Genomic DNA, 24,230 nt, shown 5'->3' on the forward strand with positions numbered 1-24,230 from the left:
AAAACAACCTCGTCTATTCATAAATAAGCACTGCGATGGTTCGATCTTCTATTTAAAATGGTAGCATAAATGTAAACAAAAACAAACGCAAGAACAGGGAAAATCACCAACAACAACAATTGACAACAACAAGGGTAAGCCGGCTGAATAAAATTGTTTTAGGACAAGCAGTTATGTCTTATTCTAGTATTAAACTAGTCTTTCGAATTCGGCCACAATAAAGAAACGTGATAATTTTTTCCTGCAATTTCTCAACGGTCATACTCTAACAAACAGCAACTTGAAAGTGATCATTATGTATAGCTAACTAAATAATAAATGTGACCCCTACAGAAAAAAAGACTTTTTCCCACCTGTCATATACGTCTTGATGCATTGATATTGACATCTACATTGGAGTGTAGCTAGCTAGCTATAACCCTGGAAAAATAATGTTTGGGAAATTTTCCATTTTTTTGCTCTTTCCTGAAATCAGCAAACAACATTGTTCTGCCCGGATTATAAACGCTGCCCAGGTTATGTATAGCAGCTTGTCCCTATTATAAACAGGGCAGAACATACATAATCAGGACTGCGACAATTAAAAAATATTATATGGCACTTACTGTAATGATCCGAACAAGTGCTTAATCAAGGGGGACGCCTAAAAAATGCTGGGCACTTATAAATTTTTCCTAATTTTGTACAATTTAAAGACAACAGTAATTTTCAACTTTGTTTTTTTCCTGAAAAATTAAACTGAACGAAGAATGTAACAAAATAAAGTTTACTCTTTCTAGGGTTCTCAATATGTGACGGTTTTAGGGAAAACGCTAACAACCTATAATATCGGTAATAATACTGTATTCGGCGAATTGGTTCAGCTTTGTTGCCGTAGTGATGATTGCCATTTTGCTTAATTGACGAATCACATTTAGGCTACATCCGCCATTTTTAAAAATTCGCAGGGTGAAAACAAACCTAGTTCGTAGGGGAGAAGAATGCTAAAAAATGTGAAAATGGTAGAATTATTAGCTAACGAAAGGTAACCACAGTAAAAATCTGTCTGGAAATGATGCTTAGCTATCTAGATTTTGCTCCAAAAAATTATCTGTTTTCAAACTTCCTAACATTTTTCTAAAAACTCCAAAATGTGTCTAGCTCTGCACTCACCTAAAATACGGAAACTTTTCGCCTCCTAAAATTTGTTATGACGTCAAACCGAATTGCCGAATTGATACTACTCATAAAATTACTGATACAAAGTATTGATAACTGTATAATTTACTGATACTTTCTAGATTAGTATCGATACCTTTTGTCCATTTTACCGATATTACCATTACAACCCCATTCCCATTACCAATACATTGTATCAATACCAATTACCGATACCGTATTATCAATACCACCTACAATAACGATACCAATTATGGATACACTTTTACTGATGTTAATATTAATAACACCACCTATAACTTTTAACATAATCATATTTTTATCATCTTCTTAACAGACATGTTTGAATCATTCATGGCTGTTTCACACTCGGTATTTTGTTTGCGCATGTATCAATCTTATTCCCGCTATTTAAAAATTCAAACGATAAATGGCAGAAAATCTGTTATAAGTCACCTAAAATGTGTATAAGAATTTTGCTTACACTTTTTACGCAACACTGGCTAGGCCATGTTTTAGCTTTTAAGACGAAAAAACAATAGATTTTCCAAACTGACACACTCGCAATTTTGCGTAACTTTTCCTCAAAGCTTATTTTTTACTTTGTAATACACTCTCATTTGAGGAAAGGCAAGAATCTCTGAGAATGAGGAGAAGTGGTATTAAAGTAATAGTTTATTTCACCTGAAGTATAATAATCCTTTTAATCTTGGTGATTGTTACAAATCAATTTTGTTTTAAATCGGCCTCCCTAATACTTCGTCCACATGACTCACATTGACAGAAAAGTAAAAGAAACTCATGTACTCACAAGACAACTCAATGTACTCACAAGACTCTTGTGAGTACATTTATAATTACGTTGAGATTTTTTATGCTATGCCTATTTTTCAATAGTGTTTTATCCTGCAGAGAAGGAAAAGCACGAAATTCATCATTCTGTAACAATAATCCATCAATTTTTCATTCACAAAAGTTCGAAGAAAAAGCCAATTGCAGCCTGGCGGGCCAGCTATTATATCAGCATTCATAATCCGGTTACTACCGATAGTCCGGCTGTCGTGTTTGCAATCTGGGCAGAACAGCATCACTTAGGAAGTGCTCTGGTGAAAGTCCTACTTTCGCATGGGTGTAGGTTGAGTACTAACCATCTTAATAAAATACTCTAGCTGCACTTTCCCTCATGTCTGCATTATAAAACAAACTTCTCCACAGTTCGGAAAGTCCCAAAATATGGTGGAATTACACAAATAAGGCCACTATAAGATTTTGGATCTAATCAAATAACCTAAGGGGCTGTTTATATGAGAGGCGGGACGGGACGATTGCCGGGACGGGACGTTTGCCGGGATGATTTTATCCCGCCTTTATATGGAAAAAAGTGCGGCTGGACGATTTCACAACACAAGCGCCAAATTTAAATTTTTAGTATAATGGCGCGTCAAAACGAAAACAAAACAAAATTGCAAGCGAATAAACAGATTTTTTTAACATCATCAACATTGTTGTTGCAGCTCAATACATTGTTAATGATTTTAGCACTTCAATACACTCACTATAGAACTCTTTTAACTGCATCACTTTTGAGTGGAAGCAAAAGAAACTGTTGGATAAAAAAACAGAAAGCATTGAAAGAGCAAAGGAAAAACCGAATTCCTCGTTCAACATGGTTCACACAAGGACAAGTTGAACAGTGGTGGTTGAACATGTTTTTTGATGTTCTTCCTGAGGAGGATTGGAAAAAGAACTTCAGAATGACAAAGGCTATGTTTACTGATTTAGTAGATCAAATACGCATATGGATTACTCCTGACAACACATCTCCAAATTATCGAGCCTTGTCTGCAGAAAAAAAAGTTGCAGTAACGTTGTACTACTTGAAAGACACAGGATCTTTGTCAATGACAGCAAACACTTTTGGCCTGCACATATCTACGGTGTCAAAAGTCATAAGAGATGTTTGTAACTGCATAACTTACAAGCTTGGACCAAAATACATAGCCCTGCCAAAAACAAAAGAAGAGATGCTTGAAAAAGTAGGAGAATTTGAGGCCAAATTTGGAATGACGCAAGCTTTTGGCTGCATAGATGGCACCCACGTACAAATTTTACGACCTAGTGAACATTCACAAGATTATTTTTCTTACAAAATGTATTTTTCTCTTAACGTTCAGGCAGTATGCGATTTCCGTGGCCATTTCATGGATGTTGATTGTAGGTGGCCAGGCAGTGTACATGACGCGAAGGTGTTTGCCAACTTAAATATTGCTGCTAAACTAAAAGATGAGGAAATACCCATTACTTATAAGGACATCCTGCCAGGCCGAGCCAAAGTTCCAAACTATTTGATTGGTGACCCTGCATACCCCTTGACACCGTACTGTATGAAAGAGTACCATAGTTGTTCAACAAATGCTCAAGTGTTATTTAACAACATGCTCCGGTCAGCAAGAAACCCAGTCGAGTGTGCTTTTGGACGCTTAAAAGCCAGATGGGGTTTTTAGCAAAGAAAGTTGATTTAAAAATAGATTTTGTTCCTGTGGCAATCTATGCATGTTTTGTGCTGCACAATATATGTGAACTTAACAAATGTGTTGTTGACCCTGATTTGGTGAAAATTGAAATAGAAAAGCATAAAGCAGAGACACAACAATTAGATTACTCTGTGTATTTAGGAAATCTTGCAGAGGGTGATGTTGTACGGAAAGTAATAACAAATTTTATACAGGACAGTCTTCCATACTAACAATTATATATATATATATACAATATATACAAAAAATGTAAAGATTTATAAAGTATTGCATGTTCTGTAAAAGGAAATGATAAAGGCTAAATTCAAACATTCGCACATTAAATTCAATAAAAAGTTTCTTCTGATACTGCTAAAGATTTGAAAGCCTATTATGCTCAATGTAACTCACAGTGAAAATATTTTTGTTTGATGTTAATTTTTGTTAAAAATCTATGGATTAGAACGTTTTGGGCATATAGTTTGTTGGGCAACTAACATAACATAAATGTTTAGGCAATCAACATAATATAACTTTTAGGTTTGTCTGTGAACATAAACTTGCATCAATGTAATTGTTCCTGAAACACTCTCTGAACTATATACACATGTTTTTTTTTTTCGTATCATTCCCTCATTAATGATTGATAATAACCACCGCCACTGGGATCGTTGGGACATATGTTGTTGTTTTGGGTTACGATGCTTGAGACAACATTACAATTTGGATTTATATGCTGAAAATGGTGACGTCTACCATAGCTTTCATAATTTTGTGAGCTTGGACCTGCTTGCTGGCTGAATGATTGTGCCATCAGCTGCATGGAGTGTGACATAGTTTCACTAATTTGCAACATAGCCTGGCTTATATTATTAAGTGCAGCTGTAAAGGACTCATTAGAATTTTTAATCATCTCTTGGAGCTCTTTACAATCAGATCTTTCTTCTTTTGCTTCTCTCAACAGTAAGGTATCACGCTGAGCAGATGACAACTTTCTCTCAAGTTGTTTTCTTTTATTATCAATAAGTTTTGGTACTGCTGATATAGTTTTTGGGGTGGAAGAAACAATGCATGAATTTTTCGAGACTGACTGATCACTTGATGAGAAGCTCAAATTATCGTCATCTGCTGGATCTTCATATTCACCACTGTCAACACTATTAATATTTGCAGTTGGATCATCATGTTCAGATAACATTTCATTACTTGATTTTGTTTGATTCACATCAGCACTATCAATGCCATTGGGTGGGGGCTCTGTGTTTGCACTTCCACTCCAAAGGAGCTTCAAACTGTCATAGTGTTCATACACTAATCTGCCACAGCCACTACGCGTGCCACTAATTACTGCTTTAGAAAATCCCTGATGTAAATCTTTTATTTTTTCTAACACTCTTTGGTAGCCTCTTGCTATCATTTTTTTCATTTCCCTAACATTTTCTTGGGAGAGCTCAGTGGAGGTATCCTCCACTGGCCCAAACACTTCTTCTTCATTTTGATATAATTTTGCCAACTCAGTTCGAATGACTTTGTATTGCATTGGTTTGTCTGCATCAAAATCAATGTTCTCAAACTCACACTTTGCTTTATAATCTAATAGACAGTTAATGAGGTTAAAAACCATTTCATCATTGAATCTAAAACACTTTTTCTTGGTTGGAACATCTGTTGGCTTCTTAACAAGTGCACGTTTAGCAGCCATGTTTTTTTTTTCTTTCTATGGAAATATGCTGATAGTGCAAATATTACCTCGTTTGTCCCGGGACGGTGTGTTTATATGGAAAAAAACGTCCCGCCTAAGCCGGGATCCCGCTTAGCTCAAGCGGGATCCCGCTCAGCCGGGACGAGACGAAGTTGTCCCGGGACAAAAATTTTCCATATAAACGCAAAGTGATTTTAAGTATAATTATTAATGAGAGCGGGATCCCGGCAAACGTCCCGTCCCGGCAATCGTCCCGTCCCGCCTCTCATATAAACAGCCCCTAAGATCCATATTTTGCTGTGGACATTGACAAGTTCGCAGTATGTGTTACTCAAATAGAAATAGTACTCTCAATTCCTTATAGTTGTTATCTTTAAAATTACCTCCCTTTTTTCAATATATTTTGTCCAGGATTGTCTGGAAGAATGTATTTTGCCCAAATTTGAGTGATCCTTTGTGAAAAATATTAAAAATTGGAGAAAAATGTGAAAAACTACTTTCTCAGACAACCCAGGAAATAATATTGGGGAATTCTCGTTTTTAAGCTTTTTCCGGAAATAGGCAAACAGCATCACTTGGGCAGTGTTTTGCAGCCTACCAGCTGCAGAAGATATCTACTTTAGCATGAGTGTAGGCCGAGTAACCAACATCAAAAATGTGCTAGCAGCAGTTTTGCAATGTCAGCATTATAGAACAAACTGCTCCACAGAAAGGTTCACTGTAAACTTGTCAGAGTTCACTGTAAATATTGACACGTGGACTTTGACAAGTTTGCAGTGCATGTTACTTATGTAGAAATGGCTTTCGCAATTGCTTGTGGTTGTCATCTTTGAAATTCTGCTCTTTATTCCAATTTATTATGTCCAGGATTGTAGCTAAAGTTAGTATATGGAGATACATATATACCTTTAAAAAAGTATATATGTATTTATTTCTTCTAGTAATGGCTAAATGTTTTAGATCTTTACGAAGAATTTTATATTTGAACCAAGACTTCTTACTTTAGCTAAAGGAGTAATTGACCTATCAAATCTAAAAATATATTATTTTTAAAAATTTATTTACCATTTTGTGTAGAGCTCTACACAAATTGCCAAATAAATTAAACACTAGAGCAAGAAAATTTATAGGATCGTGTAAATTAAGAAATTGTTCAGACATGTTTAAAAGTGTTTTTATGATGCCATAACCAATCAGTCCCAAATTGGGTAAATAGGCCCAATTTGGTTTCACGTCAACCCTAGTAAAATGTGACTATTCTAGTTAATAATCGCATGGAGGGAAGTTGATTTTTGTGGTAATAAAACTTATTTTATTAGCCTACCAATATCACTAATAGATGTTGAATACTGAGTGATTTTTACTACTGAAAGTAATTGCTGTAAAGCTTGCCATTCTAAAAAAGCATTGCTGTTATTCACTGAATGTGTCTTTTTGCACATAGAATTCTTTATATACCTGCACATAAAGAATTTTGTTTATATATACATTTGGATCCATTAAATTTCAATATGTTTGTTTGCATTTTAATACTTTCACTTGAAATGTTTTGTTATCTTGAATTTAATTCAAAGTTATTTCCAAGTCCTTGTATCAATTATGTTCTCTTGTTTTTAGGTAATATGGATGTAGAAGTTGCAGAAGGGAAAGTTACAAAAGAAAATAGAGAACCTGTTTTGCTTCGACTACCTTTTCTGAAAAAAAAGGAAAATCAATATGTACCACAACTGATAAAAGTCCCGTTATTAAATAGTAAAGCTCAGGCAGCAAAACAATCGCAACTGATACACTTGCCTTTAAAACAAAGAAACTTAGTGATTCAAAATGTACATGAAAAAATAATGCCACCTAAACTCATTGACCTAAGATCTGTCCTGAATCTCCACAACAAAGATAATAATCTTCGTACAAAGCCATCCTACACAGACACTTTTTTAGCACCTAAAAATCCCACGTTAGTAAAATTACCATCTGTGTTGCATGAACCCGTGCTACTTGATTCCCCAAAAAGAACTGTTTTGCAATCACCAAAAAAGATGCCACCTTCTGAACCCATTCTTGTTGATATAAGGCTTCATACGCCACAACAGCCAACCAAATTAATTAGCACAATAGAACAACCGAGATTAATCAAAACTCCAGATTTACCAAATTTCAGGTATATATATATGTTTTACTTTCTAACATTTTACATGTTGAATGTAGTCAAAAAAAAAATATTTTTATGTTAATTTTTTAATTTAATTATTGAAATAATTTTTTTAAACATAATGGGACATTGTTGTATAAATAGGGTATATTTTCCCTAAAAATTTAAATTTGACCTTGATTTTTCATTTGTATCAATTTTTGCACACACCTTTTTTGTTTTGAGGTAGCAGATATGATTTTTGGTTTCTAACAGGCGTGTTTATTTTTGTTATATTACAGTGATCCACCAGTCATACTTAAAGATGCCCGTAGAAAAAATGAGCATAAACAACAGCATGTAGATGACTCACAAGACAGTGATAGTGAATATAAAGGAAAAAGAAGAAGAAGCCGTGACGATGAGCTTTATGATGTTATAACTGAATTGTTGCTGCAAAAGAAAAAAAGAAAAAAGAAGCGCAGAAGACTAAAAATATTTGATATTATTGACAACATTCCACTTACTAGTGATAGTGACAGTGACGTTGAACCACTCAGAAAGCATAGTAAAGAAAGAAACAATATTTTAGAACTCCCTAATTTAGGTTTAACTTTTTTACCCCCATATACAAATAAAAAATCTGTTAAAGAGACAAGTAAAATTACAAGTACAACACAACAGACTTTCTCTAGTTTACCTGAACCTCCAAGAGATTTATACAAACCAAAAGTGCCCAGGTTTTTAGACCCAAATAATAAAAAGGATGACCCGTTAAGTTGGGAGAATATTATTAAAGACGTTCGTCGTGAAACAAGAGAAACTCAAACAGAAAAAACACAGAAGGAAAACAACTTGGTCACACAAGAAATACAAACTGAAATAAGTGATATGATTGACATTCCACGTACCCAAACATTTTTTACTGAGCAGAGAGATCATGTGAGTGATAAAACAAAAGAATTTTGTGATCGCGTTCGAAATGAAGTCCTACAAAAACTTGATCATCTGCAGTCATTGGAAGAAAAAAGCTGTCAAACGATTAGTCATGCATCAGTTCAAACTGATGAAATAAAGAATGATAAGGGGAAGACTGATAGTTCTGTACAACAACAAAATGTTAGATTTAAAGAGGTAAGATTACCTTCATTTGTTTAATTAAATGTTGTTTGTTTGTTTGTTCTTGCTGTTGTTGTTAGTAGTGGTGTTTTTGTTGTTATTGTTGCATTCCCTGTTATTTTTTTAATTTTCTTTTGGCTTTTAAAATTTGTTGTACCACTTCATCGTATGTATTGTACTTTCTTTAAAAAAGCCAAACAATGTTTTACATGCAAAGATAACAGAACCTTGTAGCTGTTTTAAGATACACTTTTATCTTGTATCTTCTATGTATGTTTTTCTAAGTTGTTGTTTCTCTGTTTCATCCTGGTTTTTATTTATCAGCTGTGTGATTTTAATTCTTCTTCTTTTTTAAACATTCAGGAATCATATCCATCACTTACACCTGATATTTATTCCCAGCTTCAGTTTACTGATGATACACAAGATGGCAAAAAGAATTTCATTGATGTAATGGACTTAGACCAAAATCAAACATCTGCTAAAGATTATGAAGAACCATATAAAAACAACAATGAAATTGATACAGATTTTACAGTGGATTTTAAAAATGAATTCAAGAATAATATCGGGAAGGATTTGCCTTCTAATAGCAAAACAATTCAAGATGAAGTTGTCACTACTTCTAAAACTGTGCCGGTATCAACAAAATCATTGCTTTCAACTGGTGCTTCCCAATCAACAAAACTAAAACAGAATTCGATAGAACAGTATGTATTTTTTATAAGGTATTGTTAATTGAAAAATAAAGGAATTGTTTTTCGTGAACAATAATTTTCGAATATAAATAAATCATTTTCTGCGAGAACTAATCCTTGTAGTAAGCAAGGGGGAATATTTCGCTGGTATCGAATATTGATAAAAAAAGTAATGTATACCATGAAATTTGAATATTAGAATGGGAAATAACGAAGGGTTAAATCTTATGATTTCATGATTATGAGCAAAGGTAATTTTAAACCCACTTTTACGCATGATAAAAATCGAATTTCAGGTAAATGAACTATTTCTGTGAGTGCTTTAATAACTGTGTCATGTATTATGTTGATTGTAGCAAGGGAAACGACCGACATTCACAACAGAAGGACCGACATCTAAATTCAACTTTACAAAATAATATGGATGAATTTTCATATGGTTTGAAAGCATTGGAAGATTTGCATGAAAATTTAGAGTTGGAGTTAAAGCAGTCAAAATTTGTAAGTTGATTGTTTTATTATCAAGTTATAAGATGTTCTAGCTTTTTCAATAAAATTTTTGCCAACAGAACCAAACATAATGTTTTTAACCGGCATAGACAAGCTATAATAATTTTTGCGAAATTTAATTTTACGTTTGACATTCGCAAAATTGCTGAGTTTTGCAGAATTAATTTTTGCGATTTTAAAGTTTTCATAAAAAATGATAAAAAAGAAATTGAATGATGATTTTTTGTTCATTTTTATATTTGTATATATAAACTATTTGTTTTCGTATCATCCATCAAGTACCAGAAATCAACATAGAAAATCTTGAATTTCGCGGAATTTGATTCCCTCCTCAAAATAAATTTCCCTTTTAGGTAAAAGTTCAGCAGCCAACCAAACTGTGTTTAGTTCGTTTATGTCTTATATTTCGGAAACATTTTAAGAAATTCTGTTTTAGTGGAAAGTGTAGATAAATTTGTACTAAAAAAAAAATGATGAATTTTCCGATTAGTGATCATGATTCTTTTAAAATAATTTGTGGAATTTGGCTTACTCACGACGAGGACAACATATCATGAAATTTCTAGAATCTTTTAAATCAGTTTCAAAGACATCCAGTTAGTTTTTACTTTTTGAGATATTACCTAATGATACAGTTCAAAACACGGGGTTGGTGGCTGCAGGAATCTTCCAGCCGCGGGACTTCTTGTTTTCAGATAAAACTAATATTTTTTGGAAAGTCAAAGCTTTTGGTTTTAATGTATTAACCTATGTTTGCAAACGGGGCACAACAAGACTAAGAGAGAATTAAGAACGTTTTTGTTGTGGCAAAGCTGTCACTGCACAGTACTTCACGAGGTCAAATTTACCTAAGCCATGTCAAATTAGAAAAAAATGTTTTTGTGTCATTTTTAAAGCAACTCACGGATTGCATAGCAGTTCTTTAAATATATATTTTAAGCTCTTCAACACAATTATGACGTTACAAGATGGTTTCGCGCCAGACGATCAAAAAAACATCTCGGCTGAAGGGAGTGAAGAACTTCTACAAGGTGATCAATTTGACGTCAAAATAAATGCAAGAGATAAAGAGAGAGAAGATGCCCACTCTACTGAGAACGATCAACAAGCACGCCCATGCTTGGACTTGAATGTGAATCCGAATGATGTCAACCTGAAACAAGAAAATGATGAGTTGAAGTTCGATAACGTCATAGGAAAACCTGACTTTCAAAGTAGTGTTGAGTTTGAATCAATGCCAGATAAGAAGGATGGTGATAATGATGAAATGGCTCCTCGTTATGAGGTGCAGTCTCGATTAAATTCAGCGTTTTCACCTAGAAGTGATATTTTTTCTCCAAGAAGTGCATACAGTGAACTACGGAATACTAGTTCTGTCCGCTTTTCAGCAGATTTATTAAATGAAAATGAAAAAGAAGAAATAGAAAATGAAGAAGAAATGAAACAAAGAAAAGAAAAAGGTTGGATTATGTTTCTGTTGACTATCTAGTTTGCTCCTGTAATTTATAAACATTATATTATTTCACCTTCAGTGAGTTCTCCAGTGCCAGAGCGCCTCATATACGCAAATTTAAGAAGCATTTCAAATATTCAAACGTGTCGATGGAATTTTACTGAAATATTAAAGTTCGGTCTGCAATGCGAACATAAAAACGTTGAGAGGTTTTATGAGGAAAAAATAATGAGTGAAACAAAAAAATGATATGATTCAGTAAATGGAGACAAACAAAAAACAAATTCGAAAGAAAATGGCTGATATAGAAAGCTTCAGAATTCTCTCTGTTTTTATCAGCAGGCAGTTTTCAGTCAAAACGTAGGAGAGGTGAACTTGTTCTAACAACACGTGTACGTGTTTGTAAAACTATTCTAAAGAGTTTGTTTCATTGACGAATGCTCATACTATCAATTGTTTTATTAATGTTTTTTTGAAATGAATTAAGATTCCTGTTTTCCGTGATATCCTTTATTTGGGTGCATTGGTGTTTTAGAGGAAGCAATGAAGAAAGAGATACGAAAAAGAATTCTCAAAGATACCGATGATAAAGAGTGAGTTTTTTATTACATTTAACATCGTTGTTAGGTCTTTCTATAGCACTAGCAATAGAGACCCGGCATTACACCTCGAGGATTTCTGCGCCAATTCCACAACACCATGATGCGCTATTTTAATAAAAACACTGACTGTAATATACTCTACGGTAGTTGATATCACAAATAACTCATACTTGTAATAAGCAAACAGAAGAATTCACCGCTTCTTTGCATACCATTTTAACTCAGAAAGATAGAAAAGTAGATATATTCTGATGATTTAAGTTCAGATGTTCATTGTTCCCGTACCAAGAAAAACACTAAAGTTGACAATCTCAGTATCGAAATACTATTTATTGTACAACTTTGCACTGTTTGTGTATTTTAAGGAATGAAAGCAAAGTAGATGAAAAACGTACAAAGCTTCTTGCTTGGATGAAGAACAAACATAAAGAAAGATCACAAACTTACAAACAAATGGTTGATGAAAGGCGAGGTGCAGAACATAGACCATTTCTGTCAAAGGTAAGCATCACTTTAATGCCAGGAACTTTTCCACAAAGGAGACTTACCCTAATAGTATTTGAGGAAAACAATTTACAAACTTTGGAAATTTTGAAAAATTGTAATAAAATGAAAATTGAGAAAATCGGAAGGAATTATTTTGTTAAATTCGTTTCCAAACCTCAACTTCAGACAACTTGTCGTTACTGTTATGGTGGGTACAAAGTTTGTTTTGCTGACATGATCCAAACTTCTGTTTAAGCTCTAAAAATAACTCATCCATTTCGCGCCGGTCTCAATTTAACACCGGTCGTTTCTAATGTCTCCGGTAAACATTTAAACCATTTATGACATGAATTGTATCGCAGACATCATTAAGATCAGTGTGCAGGGAGGTAAATTTTATGTTTCTATTCTTACCTTTTCCAGTTCCGGGAAATCTTTGGGTGTTTCTTCCTTTACAGATGAAATATTAACGGGTTCAAGAGATAATAGAACAACATAGTTTCTGTCATTGAGCAGTCGACTTATTTTTTTATTTTTTTCCACCATAGCGTCAAGTTACAAAACGAGAAATTGATCAAAACACGACCATACAAGATGACTTAAAAAGGTATTTCTTTATGTGAAGATTGCTGATAGAATGGTGTTTATATGCTGCCAACCTCGTCCCCAGGACTTGTTAGGCTTTTTAAACTGTCTTAGCCATCTTATATTTGAACGTCTTCGTGTAGTTGAAATTTATTCTTGGCGTGAGTGGAAATGCTTACACGTCATATCGTCAATGTTTTTCTTTTAAAATTCGATGACGCAAGTAAATATATTTTATGAAAAATAAAATCCTGGACCCCAACACTACAAGAGCTTCAAGCAATAATTCACCTCATCATCCTGTGAATTTATTTATTTTTAGAGCCATGTTGGAGGAAAACAACGAAGAGCGTGTACGTATGGCGCAAAAGCTTGTTGATGAGGTGATGTCGAAAAAGAAAAAAATGAAAACAAAGTCACCGTTCCGTCGAAAATTTAAAAATGAGCGTTATAAAAACTCGACAACCTCAATACCAGTCCGTGAAACGCGTGCAAGTCGCATTAGAAGAACTGCACTCATTTCTGACGTATTAAATACGACGAAATTACGTCAGGAGACGTCACGACGTAAGTTAAAAAGTAAGACTAAAGAACGCCGCAAGGAATCTGTCGGTTCAAATTTTGCTGACGTTGTATTTCCTAATCAAAGTATGGATTGTCGAAGTACCGCTGGCCGAAGTAGCCGGATGTCGGTGGAAGCACATGAGTTTGTTACCAAGGTTACATACGACAGATATCAAGATAAACTAACAAAACGACTTCGGCAAACCGTAAAGCAATACGATTCTCCGGATTATATCGATTACGTCACTAATGACGGTAGAAGAACCCAAAATAGTCTTAATGTTAACGAAGCACGAAATAGTAGCCTTTCAAAGTAAGTATATGGGCGAGAACTTTATTCCCGGGGTCTTATTTCACTTTTTGATGACATAAAGATAGCAAAACAAAAAAAAAAGGTGTTGACTGTGACAATACAGTTTAATGTACTCTGGAGTAACGAATAATGGAGCCCCGATTGTTAATTTTTCACCTTTCACTCAACCCCCACATTTTTCTAACCTCAATATTATTAAAATGAGAAATGAATTTAACTCATTTAAAAATTCAAACTGTTTACTTCTGCGTATAATGAAGTTAAAAACAACATATTAGAATATGTGAAGACAATTAAGAATGATGTCACACAAGTGGTACGTCATTTAACTGAAACACGCAATCATGAAAACTTTATAACACCCTTTCCGCCATCCCTGATTCATTTAATAGAATATTTCATCATGGAAAATATTTTTATATTTTTTGTAGATTTTCATACAAGTCTGCTCTGGATACGAGACCAAAACGATACGATGCGAATTCCATCGATATTCACATTGGGTTGAACGCCAACCAGTCTAGTGCGTCTCTCCAGTCTAGTGTTGATAACACTGAAGTGAAAAACATTCTACAAAAATATGGTCTTCACGTCGATGAGGGATTATTTGGTGGAAAATCAGAAACCTCGAATTTGTTGGTATGTTTGTTCTGTTTTAGAGTAAACTGAAGTCCTATGCCTGTCTGCCTTGAATAGGTTTGCTTAATGAGGCGTGCGATAACATATGTTCCCTCATCTGTCTGTAGAAAGCATTATGAAACTTAATCGCTAACAGAGATTCGTGTTCCACTATACTATACATTTTGTTTCAGGCGGAGGTGGAGTTTGCGTTGTTAGACGAGAATAGTGAAGCAAGTCCAACCACACTCGATACTATCGATTGGAATGAAGTCGATAAAATACTAAACGAATAAAAATAACTTCCGTCTTTGTAAATAAATATATTCTATTTTGATTGTTTTTAATTTTTTCTAAATTATCCTAATGGAATAGATATTCCCAAAGAAATATATGCCGCAAATTTTTGCACTTATCGAAAAATACTTTATTTGCCATTGGCTCTGATAAATATGACTGTGGCGAAACGTCTATCTATTTATTGAATAGTTGAAAGTTTAACCTTGGTTAGAAATTTAGTAATCCTTAAAAAAAAGTTTAGAATAAAAACATTAGACACGCTAAATAATGATATAGACAGTGTCCATTCGCGAAATTTATTGACACTATCCATTCCCGAGATTAAATTCTCGCCAAATCTAAAACAATTTAAAATTTCTGCGAAATCGCGAAAATTAATTATTGCGGGACGATTCATCCTCACATTTTTATCTTTCAGTGGTGAACCGTTAAATCCCTCGAAATAAGAATTGACTTTGAAAATAAAAATAAGTTTTATAAAATGTGATATTTTACACTTAAAATATATCTACGTAATATTTATCTACACACTAATAAATAATTATCAAAATGACTAAAAATAATATTTGTAAAATAAAAACCATTTTGCAAATGCAAATTAATCAACACTACGTGAAAAAAATAATTTATCAAACCTCCTTGACTCCACAGACTTGATTTAGTTTAAAAATAAAAATCAAGAATTTGCTTCCTGTTACTTTACTGTAGCAGGAATTTACGGTTTTACGTTTATTTTCTAGTAAAATTGCTGCAAAATTATTGAAACAAAAATAAAACAAGAAGCCCTGCGGCTTAAAGATTTCCGCCATTAGATATAATCTGAAAAAAGATATAAAATCGTGACATACATGTCACGATGTTATAGCTATAATACATTATCTTTCACAAAAAATATCCAGCCTCAACAATTCCTCTTTAAATTAAAATTCATTGATAATTAATTAGTTCTGCTGAATATAGCTTTAGTCTACGTGCTTACAAAATTGTAGTACAGAAGGAAATGACGTAATTATATAACATCAAAGATGGCGCATTATAAGACGATCTTCATAATGCTACACTGCACGAGCTTTAACTTTCGATTATAAACTTTAAAATAAAGTATTGTTCATTGGATAATAAAACAATTTGTTGCTCTGTTAGGATTCTTATTGGCCTAAAACTCATTTTAGCCTCGTTCTCAGAAAAAAATCTGTCAAAACGAGGATTTAAGCTTTAGCCTGGATAAGTTTTAGGCGTCCATGCTCTGGGCTGTCTTTATTTATCTATCTATCTATCTATCTCTCTCTCTATCTTCCCACGCGATATTAAAGATTCCGCCTTCGCCGGCGGATATAAAAAAAATTACTGGAAAACTTTAAGAACATGCTTCGGGTTTGATGATTCTGTTCTTGGAATGAGTTGATCGTGATAAATCATGCTACAGCATTAACAGATGGATCAGTTTGTTCTTCAACGATAGATTCATATTCTGTATTTTTACGATATAAAACATAATGTTGAACGATAAACAAAATATCGAAAAGAATGGAGAAAAAACCAAGACCAAATTTCGTAAAATCTCCAAATATTGAGTTCCATTCATCTAGAAAAGGATTATCACAACATTATTCTAAATGGACAAATATGTTCCAGCAAAGTAGCTACTAAGATTTATAATTATTTGGTAGAAATACAACTAATCAAAAAACAGAGTTTGAAATGAACCACCTATCCATTAAGCGTTTGTGTCCATGGAAGGAACTCGTTATAAATTCAAAACTGTTGTTCTAGCAGGATCTAATCAATGTTTACGACTCCTTTTTTATCGCTTGTTTTAAATTCTATTTTTCGTAATTGAAAAAGGCATCTACATAACATATACGTACTGTTATTGTATGCTAGAAGAAACATTTGAATAAGACTAAACGAACCACCAGTGATATCTGACAACACACTACCAATACTCCATCCTACAGTTGATTTACGTCGAAAATTCATATACGCCTAAAAAAGAAGCATGTGTGGGGGAGGTTATTTCAAAATTCGGCGGACACCTCTATATAACGGACATCATTTCAAGGTCCCGATTGACATTACCCCCTGGAACTGACATCTCTACAGCGGACAGACTTAAGAATGGGTCATCCAAAACAAATTTTTGTAAAGAATTTGTTTATATTTACTTAAGACAATGTTCTATTCTTTAATTTTTATATGTTATCCTTCAGCCAGTTTATGGCTTTCTCAGGGCCATAAAAACGAAAATTTGCAGGGATTTCCAGGCCCTATACTTCCGCGGTTAACGCGTTTCGCAGTCATTATAATATCCATAGAGCAATAAGGGAAGAAATATAAACACGACTTTAGATATATTTTTAGACGCATGACCAACCACCATATAGATATTAAATTGTCTTTGCAAAGAAAATATCTCATGTAAGTCTTGAGCTTGTTTTAGTTTTAAAGAAAAGTAGCATAACTTTAATATATTGTCTTTCTTCTCCCAAAACCAGTCTCTTGATACACCTTTCGGTCGATTTCAATACGCCCTAATAGCTCCGGGATGGGCTTTAAAGAAGTTCGGCTAATTTTGGGAAGAACCTCTATGTAGTGGACACCTCTTTATAGCGGACACTTTTTTGAGGTTCCGATGGTGTCCGTTATAGAGAGGTTTCGCTGTATTATATTATAATTTGTTACTTTTCCTTTGTGATACAAAAATCGGCTTAATTTTCCAAACTTAAGTCATACAACGATGTTGTTCCACTAATTGGAGAGTATACTGTACACACTGCGCGGTTCATAAAAAATTGTAATGTCAGGTGCGCCTTATAGGGGCGGCGGTTGTGCGCAAGCTAAAAATAAATTAGTCAACTTTTTGTGCTTTAATAAAAAAACATGCAGCATGATTTATGAAAATATCCGCCAACAATTTAATGGCGTTTTTCACAGGACGGTATATTTGGAGGGCGGCATTTATTTAAAGGAAAACGCTTAAAATCAAATTGTTGAAAGACAAACGTATATCTTAAGTCTACCCAAACAATAAGTAGACATGAAGTGTTGTGCAAAAATTACCTGTGGTACATATTTGATAAGCGTGACACCAAGTTTGATGTATGAGAAAAAATTTAAATAAGTTAACCACGTGATTTTGGATAAAATAGCAGGAACCAATGAACACGCTGCAAATAACCAGGCTATTATCATTAAGATGATACAAATGATGGAAATTCTTTGTGTTCCACGCTAAAATGCAAGACGAGAGATATGAAAAATATATCGAGAGCGCATAAAACAAGGTTGAAAATATGAACAAAATTTATTTATGGAGGAGGTTACACCCAAGGGCGTATACCATAAGGTAGAAAATACTGTATAACTTTCTTTTTATTAAAAACCATAACCTTGAACAAAATGTAACTTAATTTTTTTAAAGATATTTTAATGTGTGTCTTTTTTAACTACTTTGTCAACTATCAGTTAATACCCTAATCAATTTTTAAACAAAATGAAGGCTGAATATTGCACGGCTATTTTTCTTTAACTAAGGTGACACCTAATTTTGCGCACGAAATATTTGATGTACAAAAAACCATGGTCTTTATAAAATGGAACACAACAACAACAACAACAAAAATATAATATAATATACAATAAAAATTGAAATACCTTACATCGTAAATAAAACATTGAGATATGGTAATGATAGTAAACAGAAGAGAATGGAGAGCAAAGAAGACATCATTCGGTTGCACGGGAATAACAGAACCGCCATATTTGGCAAAATATTCATCCTAAAGTGAAACACAAATGAATGTAATCTTTTATTATATCTACTTTCTATCAGCATCTACATAATCCCATTTAAAGATGTGTTGCTGTTACCTTCAAAAAAAATTTTAATACTTTTAATAACCTGATAGAATTTAAGAAAAGAATTTATTAAGAATTTCCACACCCAGGGTTGAATTCACGCAGCCCAGCATAAAAAGAGTGTAAAGGGTTTAAAAGAGGGCGCGACATTACAAAACGATGAGTTGATAAAAATTGGCTGGCATCTTTGAAATAACACAAAATTAGTTTTTATGATTTCAGATAACTGGATTTAGATTCGTCTTTAAATCTCAATTTGGCGAATTTTAACAATTACAGTGAAATATTTTATTTTCGACACAGTAAAACAACAAAACAGACAGGTGATACGGATTCTTCTTTTTTTATATAAATTTTTCTCCTTCCCTTGCAACCGCCTTATATTTTTATGAGTACATGACTTGAACATTTCCGTCCAGCTTATTATTACATCTTTTTAGTTTTGTTTTTATATATTATAGCCACCTAGCTAATTTTTTTATATAAGATGTAGAAATATAACCAAATATTTATTTTCCCAATTACAAATTTCTTTTTTTACCTCAAATTTGGGTCAAAAATTGGAAACTTTTACTGCAAGAGCTTTTCATTTTGAAACCTTTTAACAGACACCAAAAATAATTTTGGAAAAAATATTTTAGAAAGTAATCACCAGAAGAGGTTATCAGACACCAAGTAGCTATATTGCAACTTTGGTGGCATTAATCAAAAAAACTATATGTTGTACCTGTATTGATGTCACCCGAAACAGACCAACATTGAAAACAGAATAAGCAAGATAACCAGTAATATTATAACACAGCAAATCGAAACTTAATCCGACAACACTGAAATAAGAAAACACAGTCAATGATTAATAACGCAATGTAATGACCAATGATAACCAGAAGTTAACCTTTCATATTCGCTAAAACATTTTGTAAAGTGAACTTGACAAAATATAATATTGGAGCTGAATACACCTTCTTAAATCTTATCTGGATTCAAACCAGACAAATAGCTTTTGAGTAGATTGAGATACAGACTGCTTGGGTTGAATTCTTAGCCACAAAGTATACACCCAACATTCAAAAAAGTAAAAAATAGTTCAATTACCTTTTTCGTTTGTAATTCATTATAACCTAAAATTGAGACTTGTTATAGTGTTAGTACCTGCTTCAATTTCACATGTTATCTTCAATCTCGTACAGCAACAAATAAAACCCTGGGTAAACACACAAAGCAGATGAAACTGTCCTGTATGGTATGCTTCATTTATCATTGAATAATATAAATATTATCATGTCATGAGCTCACTTGTCCATGACAATGATAATATCTATATTCTTCAATGATAATGACTGAACAGATAAGTGGTAATATTTTTTTTTAACTGCTTTATTTAGTCAGAAGCAAGAAAAAAGAATAGGCAAGAAAGTATGCCATTCTGTTCCACCTTCAACACCTCCTTGTTTAGTAGTCATCTACAGTGTTTTTCTCATCTTAACTTAACAAAATCTGTTTACAATCTGTTTTACAATTTCTTGTAGATGGAGTCACTGTAACAAAGTTAACTGTTTACCTGTGGGTAACAAGCCACTGACCATGCAAGGAAATATATCCATCCAATTACACTGATCACTGAGTTCAAAGTGAAAGAGTGAACAACTAATATATGCACTCGATCATGCTTCTTGCTGAAAAAAATATGATGCAATTTCGGATACAACAAACATCACTTTTATCCCTGTTGCAAAAATTATTAGTAAAAAAAGTCTTGTTAACATATACAATCTATTTGAATTGAAATTGTTGGAATTTTTAAGATTTATGTCTTATTAATAAACTGATAAATACTATTAACAATTTTCACTTTTAATTTCATTAATCACAAACATAAATTGGGAAAAATGAGTTACATATTAAATGAGAACATGTCAAAAAACACTCATACTTTAAAATCAACTCTGATGAATTAAATTTGACATCTATATATGTATCACCAACATTGTTTCCATACACATAAACAACTCTTGGTTTTGTGTCATCTTGAGGGGTAAACAAAATCTAAAATAACATTGGTAAATTACTTTTTTCCTGTTAGCCAACATCAGCCAAGACAAGACAGTATATATATATAAAGTAAAAAAAAATACTGGCAATTCAAAAAAGCTGAACCAAAAAAGGTAAGTTGGTTATAAAACAAGTATAGTTCGAAAAGTACACTGTTTTTAGCATTCTAAACATGATTACCTTTTCAGTAAGGGGATAAGCTATGTTAGAATCAGAACTAACCAGTGTTACATAGACTTCTTCAGAGATGGGTGCACTACAAAAAGAACAACAATGGATTTACCAGTACATAAAAACTAACTTCTAGCTTCTACATAAAAGAATAAGTATATAATGTAAACTTATTTCTAATTATGTTTTGTATCCTAACAAATTTTTCGGCTGCGTATATACCTACCTTAAACGAATTGTAAATATGGTAACATGAAACTCTAATGCAACTGTTTTACAGTCTGTTATGATAAGATCAACTTCTATAAAAAATAAAGGAATTAGCAAGATCTTTGTGTATTATAATTAGTACTAGTCGTTAAGGCAAGTGGAAAATCCACTTAGCCTGAAGAACAATAAAAATAAAAAAATCTGTCATTTGAATTTTAATGACGCAAACAATGCCCCTTCCCTACAGAAATGTGTTGAGCTTGAAAGGCTGACCAAGATAATGCATATGATCGTGCACTTTCAACCAACAATTAAGGAGATATAAGGGTATAAAAATTATGCTATTATACAATTTTCTTAAAAAAAATTTGTTCAGCTGCCAGCTCTATTGTTAAGCTTTAGAGGCTGATCAAGAAAATGTATAGGATCATGTACTTTTACGAAAGGTTGAAGAGATATTGGGGTTTAATGGTATTTTGATGACGTCATCAATCCGTCTGTTTCAAAATGGGTGAAATGACCCAGCTTTCAGGAATATACCCTTACTTTGGTCCTTGGTGGCCCCTAGTTACCCACGAGGAAGATTACATCAGTTATGTTCAGCTGTTTCCAAGATATGAGACTTTAAACATACAGTGCAATGCAATGACTTTGCTATATTAAAAAAAGGTTTTGACGTCAGTCTAAATACTTTGATGTCGTGTCATAACAAATAGGCAGTTAACAAATAAGACATACTTTTTAGGGTGACTTCAAAGAAAATTTTGGTGACCTCAAAGTAAAATGAACACATCCACTATGTCCGTGACAGACAATTCATGTTATTATATAAGATTTTATATATCAAATTTCACCACATTTCACTACAAAGGGGCTGATACACGATCAACCTTAATTAGGATATTTTCTCCCAATTAAATGAATGTGTATTTGTTCACACATTTAGTTTAAGTAAATATTTAGTTTGTGTGTGTGTACATTCAAAAAAAAAATTTTATATCAATCACAAGAAACAGATCATTATGGGGCCTGCTCAAGGAACATTTTTTCAAGTGTTTTATTTATTCCCAGGTTGGAATGTCGGCAATTGATTTACAGAATCAAACTTATGATGATATAATTTCCCATAGTTAGCAAAACTTCCCTTATGGTATATCTTGAAAACCACTCTGAGACGATTTTTTTGCTATTTAAAAAAACAAAGTCCTAAAAAATATAAGTTTTACAAATTTTGCTTTTTCTAAATGTCAAATCAAATACATCTAAACAAGGTCATAAAAAAAAAACAATAGGCATGCACACTCATTCCTGTGGGTAGAAAATGTAAACAACAGACCACAGTAGTCCAACCCAATAAAGCCATTAAAAACTTTTTGCTTCTAAAATATGAATTTCATATAAATTTTAATTTATTAGTATGTACAAAGTTTAAACATTGGCAACAATTTACAACACAAATGCTATCTTTTCAAACATAACACTACAACATTATTAACAATGTTGTTCTATGTTGTTTTGAATATCACAACAGAGATTAGTTTGCTACAATCCTTTTCGTAAATTTTTGGAAAATGGCAGTTTTTTACCTATTTTTGCGATGACATTGCCTGCAACAGTTCTGCTTTGGCAGATGTGTAGGACGGCTGAGGAGCGTTAAATATACTATGGCCGCATTGCAAAACAATTAAAGTGACAGACCGTAAACCACCAGGAAATCGAGGAAATAGACCATGTTCACATCAGTAAGAAATATCAAACTTTGATGGTCAAACCAAAAAACATAAGGACAAAGAAACCAATCAACTTGAAACAACATTTTTTTAAACATTTTTTTTTTCATGTGTATAACTTATTCTTTTAATGTCGAGCAGTGGTATTGGAAGGCTGTTTTTTTATATCATTTATTTTATAAATAGCTGTAATAAAATCTGACAAAAAAATAAATTGTAAGTATGACGACAAAATAGCACCTTACATTCTTATCGAAAAAATTTAAACAAGTCTTTTGATTAGATCGACTCGTTTAAATTTAAACCAAAACTCCTGAGTTAGGAGTTTTGAGATTTAAAAAAAAATATGCAAATCTTTTCGTGTTGCCCTGACTAAAAGGCAGTTCTGAACTGAATGTCTCTCCAGTGACAGAATTCTTCCCAACTCGTTGGTGTCATTCTGCTGTAAAAAAGTTCATAAAATAAGAAGCTAGACAATCGTGTTACTCACTTCCATTTACTGCAGAGATCGCAGCTAACAGTAGTAACACTCTCTTCATCTTAAGTTCAACTTGTTAGAACCAGTTACCATTGCCAAGGCCAAGTTACAGCCTGGCTAGGAAGCCAAAAAAAGAAAATACTGATTTATTGAATCACGCTTTGCTCACGTGAAAAGACTTTGTTATTATTGTTGTTTGGGTATATGGAGCGCAAAACCGACAAGAAAACCCTGGTGATTTTCACCTTCGCCCCTGGTACTAGAGCACTCGCATCCCTATCCCCAGATTATTACGGAGCGGCCGGCCAACAACCAAGCTCTTCCTCCGGATTCTTTTTCTCTTTTTGACAATTTCGGACGGCGTCTTTAGGACGAGATTGGTCAAAAACAAGATTAAAAAAAGCGAAATTAAGCTCTGGCACAAAGCTGATTTGGAGTTAGGGCTGTTTTTTCCGCTATAAATTGGTAAACCTGTTGTGCTAGAGCGGAAAATACAGTCAAATGATAACGAGCCTTTTATGGTATAGGCGAGAAAAACCGATAAATTACCGGAAGTATTAAAAGCTTAAGAAAGATAAGCAGGAATTTTTTATTACTTGTGTCTATATCGCCTAGTTAATTAAACTTTCTTCGAGGATATTAAAATAAAAAATTACGCTAGGTCTCCTGGCTAACTGCTCAGTGGATCCTGGTATCTTTTAACGTTCATTAGTTCTCGAGATACTTGTCTTCAAAGTTGCGCTACTTATGCGAAATTATGACGTCATGAATTAGCTCTGAAACATGTAATTGCTGTTCTTAAATTCCAAACGTTCATGTTCAAAACGCCAAACTGTTAAATACAACACCCTCTAGCTAGTTCATGATGTCATGCATAACTAGTGAAACTTCTAAGTCCAATTTCTTAAGAACAAATGAAGAATTTTCAAAAAATATGTACAATTTCCTAGACAACTTTTCAAACTCTTTCATATGAAATTAA

At 33.2% G+C, this 24,230-nt stretch overlaps 3 protein-coding genes across 4 annotated transcripts; 2 read left to right on the forward strand and 1 right to left on the reverse strand.

The window, feature by feature from the left end:
* On the forward strand, positions 1-14,841 carry LOC130630572 (reticulocyte-binding protein 2-like). Of its 2 annotated transcripts, none has more exons than XM_057444114.1 (12): positions 1-134; positions 6,991-7,531; positions 7,804-8,635; positions 8,984-9,348; positions 9,675-9,819; positions 10,769-11,288; positions 11,817-11,874; positions 12,249-12,384; positions 12,918-12,976; positions 13,277-13,831; positions 14,263-14,470; positions 14,644-14,841. In XM_057444114.1, the coding sequence occupies exons 2-12, from the start codon at positions 6,996-6,998 to the stop codon at positions 14,743-14,745; spliced, it is 3,516 nt and encodes a 1,171-aa protein (XP_057300097.1). In that variant the 5' UTR covers positions 1-134; positions 6,991-6,995; the 3' UTR covers positions 14,746-14,841. The 2 variants fall into 2 exon arrangements, with proteins under 2 accessions (XP_057300097.1, XP_057300098.1); XM_057444115.1 differs by having other exon boundaries at positions 8,984-9,330.
* LOC130630094 (uncharacterized) lies at positions 1,981-3,904 on the forward strand. Its single transcript, XM_057443491.1, has 4 exons — positions 1,981-1,999; positions 2,056-2,264; positions 2,673-3,601; positions 3,646-3,904. The coding sequence occupies exons 1-4, from the start codon at positions 1,981-1,983 to the stop codon at positions 3,902-3,904; spliced, it is 1,416 nt and encodes a 471-aa protein (XP_057299474.1).
* On the reverse strand, positions 14,643-23,456 carry LOC130630576 (cystinosin-like). The gene is made up of 11 exons (XM_057444119.1): positions 23,261-23,456; positions 21,057-21,132; positions 20,840-20,915; positions 20,541-20,653; positions 20,169-20,283; positions 19,703-19,728; positions 19,335-19,434; positions 18,409-18,528; positions 17,810-17,980; positions 16,618-16,735; positions 14,643-16,334 (listed from the first exon to the last, which is right to left on the reverse strand). Exons 1-11 carry the CDS (start codon positions 23,307-23,309, stop codon positions 16,165-16,167), a joined length of 1,134 nt encoding a protein of 377 aa, XP_057300102.1. The 5' UTR covers positions 23,310-23,456; the 3' UTR covers positions 14,643-16,164.
* Between the last annotated feature and the right edge of the window lie 774 nt (positions 23,457-24,230).

Source organism: Hydractinia symbiolongicarpus, chromosome 2 (assembly GCF_029227915.1).
Source record: "Hydractinia symbiolongicarpus strain clone_291-10 chromosome 2, HSymV2.1, whole genome shotgun sequence".
NCBI lineage: Eukaryota > Metazoa > Cnidaria > Hydrozoa > Anthoathecata > Hydractiniidae > Hydractinia > Hydractinia symbiolongicarpus.